Genomic DNA, 7,544 nt, shown 5'->3' with positions numbered 1-7,544 from the left:
TTACTGCTGAGAGGAACGTGTCAGTAGTTTGTTATATGCACAACACACACATGTGCACTAATTTTCTCATTCTCATACAAACGGGCAGAAGCCTTTGCTATCGTGAAACGCTGATATCTAACTTCTCCTATCTGGAAAGTCCAACTCAAGTATATTCAGGTGAGATTTCTCCGCTGTCTTTGCTGTTATGAAAAGACGTTAGTGAGCAAAAATAATAGCAAGTCATTTCTAACAGAGATATGAAAGACATGGAAAAATGGCCTCCTATCTCAGCATTATTGTTAAAAATGCTCATTGAGGTGCGCGACATCTTCCCGCTGTCCAGGTCCTCTTGGACGACGTGGACTTATTCACCAGTGTTACCAGTATAGGTTTGTTATTTTTAGGTGGCGGTATAATTAACATAAGGACAGAGGCACATGAAACCCTGTCTGTGTCTGTACCGATTTATCAGTCAATAAATCAATGGTGTGTGTGCGTGTGTGTGCACGCATTCTGACACCTTGGTGTGTGTGTGTATAAACAGAAAGTTGAGGATTTCTGTTATGAATAGGTACGGGCAAAACATGGCACCACAAATATCAGTTTATATCCATAATTTAACACCTCTAGTGGTTACGTTTGGGTCGCTGTTTACTGTCACTACTTAAGGGGAAGGGATGAGGGCTGTCACCTGTCACTCTTGTTGATCAAAGCATTAACAAACAAATGGAATTTTGAAACAAAAAAAGGGACGTTTTGATTGAAAAATAGGTTTTAATTCCATGAAGCGTTTACCCTGAGACTTGAATGGAAAAGCAAAAAAAGAAGCAAAACACCTAAACAGCATTTATCTTCATAACTCATAACTGTTTAATATTCATAGGGGTTTCCAAAGAGCCATGGTTTTCCAACAATAACAAAACAAGGACGATAACATTGACGATCCAACCCTCAATAAAAAGAGCGACCTCTGGGTCCAACCCGTTGCTTATTCCAAAGCAAAGTCCAAAGAGTGCCATTGTCGTACGGATTCCATACTTGACCGCCCAGTCATGGGACAGTGGTGTCCACTCATAGCAACACTGCTCCTTCAAATACTTGTGAGTTTTACCCAAAGTATAATACATATTCTTCACCAGGTACTTGAGGCACGACATAACTCGGAGCTGCTCATCTTCATCTGAGATTTGAGACTTAGTAAAATTGCAAATGCTAGTACAGCTTTCTGTTTCTCTTCCTGAATCACCGTCTTGCGTGAACAGGTCGTGTGGACATGGGTTTTTGTTGCACAGACAATGATAGGCGTGGTGCATATTTACATTCAAATGATTTATAATGCCTGTCCTGACACATATATTGTAGCTTCCTTGTGTTCAACAAGGACGAGACACAAATAGGAAGGATTTCATTGTTAGTTAGATGGCTCTTGTTTCGTTGTGCAGTTTTTGCACCCATGTGGGTGTTTCTTTGGTGACTTAAAAAGTTCAATACGAGAGGTGTGAGCCCCTGCAAGTCTTTGATTTTCTAATAGTTCACATCTTAGTGACACTGGGAGGATCTTGGATGTCAATCACTTCGAAGCCCTCGTTATCGTGTCCATCTCTAGAGTGGTGATGGTGACCCTTAATGTTGTGGAAGCAGTAGGCACAGTGTGCAGTCGCCACTGGTACCACCTTTGAGAAGTTGGAGAAGTCTACTCTGTACTTGCCCTCTTTGTTTCGGGAAATGATGGGCAGGAAGTTGTAGCCCCACATGATCTCCTGAGGAATAAAGGAGGTCCGTACTTGGCAGGAAGAGCTGGTGGACTCGGCTGTGCCGTCCAGGAAGACGACCAGCTCGAACTCCTCCTTGTGGAGTGTGTCCACTGCCATCTCAAAGAAGGGACTACTCTTGTCAATGATGTGGTAAAGCGTCAGGGGACAAACAAAGAAGAGGTTGTCCTTACCAGCATCTACCATGAACTCAATGTTCACCTGGTCCATAATGATCGTTTCGCCATCTGGGGTAATTGTTGTCCTCAGCATCTTGCCGTAAATCTGGCTTCCGATCATCAGGGTTTTCCTTAGGTTGGCCACTCTGATAGACAGACAAAGGGTGCCATTTTTGGGGCTAATGACAGCCATGTCACTGAATGTGATGGTCTTGGCTCTTTTCTTGGGTAATGATATTTTGGACAGGATGACCCCACACATGAAGCAGTTGATGATGGCTCCAAGGAGAGACTGAATGACGAGGAGGGCCACGGCGCCTGGGCAGAGGGGTGTGACTGCGCGACCGCCGTATCCAATCGTTGTCTGCGTTTCAAGGGAGTAGAGGAATGCTGTGGTGAGTCCAATGACGTTATCTACGCAGAACGTGTGGTTTGATGGTGGTTTTTGCCACGTCAGGTCGCCATTACTGCGCGCTATCCAGTACCAGAGCAGGCCAAAGAGGAACCAGCTGAGGGTGAAGGAGGCGATAAAGATGAACAGGACAAAACGCCACCGGATCTCCACAAAGGTGGTCCAGAAATCAGCCAGCAAGGCAAAGTGGTTGCTGTAATGGATGTTTCCATATTCGATGTTGCAGCGTCCATCTTTAGTTACCAAGCGGGTCCTGCGGTGTCTTCTCTCTACCAAATAGTCTTGGAAATATTTGTTCACAAATCCAAACATTCTTTAAAAGTCCACGACCTGCAAGACATTTGAAGAAGAAAACATGGCATAAGCAGATGAACAGAGGAGATTCCACTAATGGCCTGAGTTGCAGTATGTGTTAAATTTTCTTCCTATCATAAGCAGCAAGCAGCAAGAAAGTCTTGTCTCATCTTTTAATACAGATTAGATCACCTCAGATCAAACATATTCCATAAAGGTCGCTCACTTTGAAAATAAAGTGAGGCACGTTCTCAGGTTGTCTATCATCCCAATGCAGTATTTGAAAATGTCAAGATGACATTGCTCAGACAGTGGGGTGTAAAAAAAAAAGGGGGGGGGGGTGGTATTTGGGTATATAGTGTGATTTACAGCTTGACAGATTCTCACTGTTTTCAAGAGGTTTAAGCAGCTCCTGTTCTGCTTAACTTTAAGTCCCTCTGAGTACTCCTACAGCACTACAGTTAAGGTTCTGAAGTCATGAAACGAGAACTTTCCAGTGAAGCTTATGTTCCAGAAAACACCCAACAAATTAAAATGTTTGGTCCCATGCAAGCGTCTGGACACAAGCATTGGCTCTGTTTGCTAGCTTTTCCCTAGCACCTAAATATAAATATAACATTCTAATTGGCCCAAGTCTGGCCGAGTTCTCATAAGTATCCAGCTTGATGGGTGGTGACTGGAAGAATTGGCTGGGGATTTCTGCTCCTGCCAAGTTATGAAAAGTACCCATTTGGATCACAGTACACTTATTTGAGAGATACAAGACAATCTGCGCAGCAACTTTATGCTGATGTTCCAAGCTTCAGGGTGCCCATCTTGTCATCTCATTGAAAGGGGTGTGATAATCACTATGTATTGACTCAAACATTCCAAACCTAATCATTAGGTCACAATGTTGTCATACCGTAACGAGACATGAGCTGTACTAATGTCAGGTCTTTAGCAATTTAATTGTACGTATAACTCCCTAATGACCACTTTGCATTAAAAAAACAAGTGCGTGAATCATGACTAATGTGATAAAAGAGGCCTTTAAAATGCGACTCCACAACAGGTTGAATTCATCAAATATACTGATAAACTAGTGATGTTTAAAGAATGCATTGTTAAATTTTCCCAGTTGCCCATCATCTGCAGCTTCCTGCGTTTTTGCACTGTAATAGGAGTGCATTTTTATAACACACACTAAAATGTATGTTGTCATTTGGCGACTGTATTTGCACAGTTTAAAAAATACGGTAAATGAAAATCTTGGATATGTGTCTCGGATCCATAATCAACGATTCACATGAAAAAAATGTGCTGCCTCCTTTCCCTCCTCAAAAATAGAGGAATTAAGTGTTCCCTAATTGTTCTGAGCAGTAAGTTCATGTCCCATAATACTTTATTATTTCCTACTCTTTTTTTGGTGCATTTTTCTTGTAATTTCAAATAAAATTCTAATCCTACAGTTTCGACAGTGTTTCTTTAGCCATCTATCTGTCAGATAAAACCTACTTTCTTTGTTGCATCTTTAGAGAGACTTAAGAAATAGACGAGTTAAAAGTTAATACAATATACTGAAGTGAAAGTCATAACTTCACCCCCTCTTGAGATAAACCCTAGTTTACAAAAAAAATCTGTTTAGCATCTAAATGAGATGATTTAAGAAAAAAAACTTGTCAAACCAGTATTTTTGTTTTTGTAATTTAAGCTAAAGCACAGCATAGCAGTGTCGGCCTTGATACTAAAGACTATCAAAGAATGAATAGAATTTACAGCTAATTAATTAAAAGCCTCCACATTAAAAAATAAAAATAAATCACAGAGCAGTAACTTTGCCCAAACTCAAAACTCACCTCTATGAGCTGAAGTGAAAGTCGCTGCTTGTTCAGGGGATGTGAGACCAACAGTTGCTCAGCAGTCTTGCTGCAGTAAACAGTTTAGGTGTGTCCTCCTGTTACGTCTGCCCACTAACACCTGTTTGCATTTATATTGTCCTCTGATGGCGTGCTAGTCTCCGCCAGGTGATGTTTACGCCTACTAAACCACTCCTCCAACCACACACACACACACAAACATGCGTGTGCGCGCACAAGGTCTTGCTCTAATCAGCTGTTTAGCCCACAGGTGCCTGGTACGAGGGGCCACGCTGACCTCTAGCCACTAGACTTCCAGTCTTTGCTCTTTTCAGTGTAAAAGCAACACCTGCAGGCACTATCTGTGCTGCGTGGTTCCGCTTCTATGTGTCGCTCTAAAGAGCATGACGGACGGACTGTGTGCAATTAGTTCGTGTACAGATGCACACACACGCTTTGTCATGTTTACAGTGTGCCTTTGAAGCGGGTAACTGGAAATCTGCTGCAAGGGTGATTGGGAAGAAACAGGAGGGCAGCACTACATTTTGACAATGCTCTTTCGCATATTATGGGGCTGCCCTGAATCTATGAAAGCATCAGGTTTATTGACACATTTTCTGTTTGTTATAGTCATAAAAAGATGATTTAAAAGTCTCTTTCAACACAAACATTGACTTCTTCTCTACCAAAACAGCAGAGCTCTGCTCTGCAGAATATCGGGATGATTGGGAAATATAGCTGCAAGAGAAAAACTAAGAATCAGAGCAGAGCTTTAAGAGATTTATCCAGCTGTGTCGGGGTAAAGTAGGATGAACCTGAAAGGAATGTGGAAAAAGTTGTGAAATGTGACGGGGTTCTATTGTTCCCATCTGAATTAAGTACAGCAGTATTACCTTTCAGGCTGCAGACTGCAGATTCTGTTGACAGGGACAATACATTACTGTTGACAGAAAACAAGACTGGGCTTGCCTGGATTTCTTTTTTCCAAATCTATAGTCCTGAAAAAATAAGAGATTCTTTTTATTTAAACCCCTTTTAAACAGAGAAACAGATTTCGTGCTTAAACTTGATAAAGTAATTTAGGAAATAATGTAGATGTTTAGCTGTGTACTTTTGGATTGATGAGATTTCACCCCTATCATAGCTTCCTAATGTTGGTAGGAATGCATTAGCTCATATTTAATTGCACTGTCTGGGCAAATAATCATTTTTGGACTTATGGAGGAAACCTGAAGCCAATAAATGTCCACGTCCTCAACCTATTTGTTGTCAGGCAGCGGTGCTAACCACTGGCCACCTTGCTAATTAAGCTGTGCCGAAATGATGTGGGTCATTAGAATATTTGCAGTATCCATTCCAGGATCCAGGATTTTAGTGCTGATCAAAAACACTGATCTTTGATAAGAAATTCATGTCCATGATAATGAACCCTCTATTGATATGTAGGTATTTTACCATGGTACCAAACAATGGAAGGTCCTCTCACCATCCACTTCAATATGTAAATTAACCATTCTGGTTTCTACTGCAGTTTCTGTTAGTCCACTTCAAAGAACAGACATTTTCAGCCACATTACCTGGTAGTAGAAAGACTTTTGTTCATTATTAATTCAAATTCATTATTAATATTATTAGGAAACAAATATGCATTCTCTGAAAACCAAAGTTGTTACAATTGTAAATCATGCATGGCTCAAACTGTGTTTGTTTTTTAAAAAAAATAATAAAAACCTTCACCAAACCATTGATTATGTGTAAAATGATGTAATATTTTGTGTTTTCCAGATTTGCATTCATGAGATATGTGTTTGTTCTTTCTGTTGTTGGTCCTGGTCGAGGTTTCTTCCTGCTAAGAGGGATTTTTTGTTTAGGGGTCAGGCTCTGGGTTTCTGTAAAGAGACAATCTGGATTGTAGCAGTTGCAAAACAAACCAAAAAACGGAGTGAACTGATAACAATCATTAATACCCATCCTGGATAATCAGGTCAGGTGTCGTATTTATTCACACATATGAGAGAGATTCGATGTCAAATTTTGTAATTGCTGAGTCACATTCACAAAAGAACACAGGAGTCTTATTCAAACATGGACATCAATTCTTGCTTGGATTCACAGCAACACTTTAAGCCATTTAGTCTCTGACTTATTTGAATAATTATCGCTCCGCCGTGACGTTGTTATTTACTGCATCGATCCACGGGGAATCAGGACTATTTAACCAGCTCTTTGTGTCTGATGCTCTGTCTCCGCCGGGAGTCTGCCACTAATTAACCCGGCTAACAAAGAAAAGATGCAGCTAGAATGAAGGAATATGCTTATTTCTGTGGGTGGATGATGAGTACATGAGACTGAAAGAAGAGAAGCTGTCTGTCGTCTTCCCCCTCTACAAGTGTGACACGGAAAATGAGACAGAAAGATCCAATTGGAGAATAGGAGCTGAAAGTAGCTGGATAATATGCCAATGAGAGCCATTTTGCTGGTCAATCACGCCACTGCGCACTTATATCAGAAATACATTAGGCAGCAAATGCTACAGGTCAAGTATTGGATTCCTTATTGGTAAACTGTGCTTACTGCCCTCTATACGGAATATTACGTGAAAAATGGGGCAACACGCATCTCATAAACTTTGGTACGACATCAAGTTTGATGTGAGTGTCAATATTCCATGTTGTGTGCACAGAAAAAAGTCTGAGAAAGAGGACAAAGAGAATGCGGACTCGGTCCTGTTAGAGGCCCGTATTTATTCACATATACTAGAATTTAGCATTTACTGCTGCTAATAATTCCTGCTGCATTGCTATTGGTTGTTGTTGTTACACTGTCTGATTGTCATCCTAAATGTCTTACACTGTTAGAATTTTATCTAAGGTTAACTTTGGTCGCAAGGTGTTGACGACGGTTGTCCTTGAACCTCTGACACTATGACATCAGACCACCGGTTTAGGCCAAAAATCACCTAGTGTGTACTGGTCGTAAGCCCTTAAGATTAAAAAAAAGATGGAGAACAGGTGTTTCATGTCTTTAAGATTATTTTGTGGTAAAATTGGTGGAAAATGCAGCAAAATCCATTTGTTGTGCCTGTAAA

The 7,544-nt window shown here is 40.9% G+C and overlaps 1 protein-coding gene across 1 annotated transcript; it reads right to left on the bottom strand.

Moving 5' to 3' along the window:
- Positions 1-828: 828 nt before the first annotated feature.
- Positions 829-4,611, bottom strand: kcnj1a.1 (potassium inwardly rectifying channel subfamily J member 1a, tandem duplicate 1). The gene is made up of 2 exons (XM_057049422.1): positions 4,457-4,611; positions 829-2,654 (listed from the first exon to the last, which is right to left on the bottom strand). The coding sequence occupies exon 2, from the start codon at positions 2,634-2,636 to the stop codon at positions 1,515-1,517; it is 1,122 nt and encodes a 373-aa protein (XP_056905402.1). The 5' UTR covers positions 2,637-2,654; positions 4,457-4,611; the 3' UTR covers positions 829-1,514.
- Between the last annotated feature and the right edge of the window lie 2,933 nt (positions 4,612-7,544).

The sequence above is a fragment of the Takifugu flavidus genome, chromosome 12 (assembly GCF_003711565.1).
Source record: "Takifugu flavidus isolate HTHZ2018 chromosome 12, ASM371156v2, whole genome shotgun sequence".
NCBI classification, from domain to species: domain Eukaryota; kingdom Metazoa; phylum Chordata; class Actinopteri; order Tetraodontiformes; family Tetraodontidae; genus Takifugu; species Takifugu flavidus.
The sequence above is the reverse complement of the archived record's forward strand: the minus strand, read 5'-3'. Positions and strand labels throughout refer to the sequence as shown.

Excerpts from the sequence above, each read along its gene's own strand:
- kcnj1a.1 (XM_057049422.1), bottom strand. The coding sequence starts at position 2,636 with ATGTTTGGATTTGTGAACAAATATTTCCAAGACTATTTGGTAGAGAGA.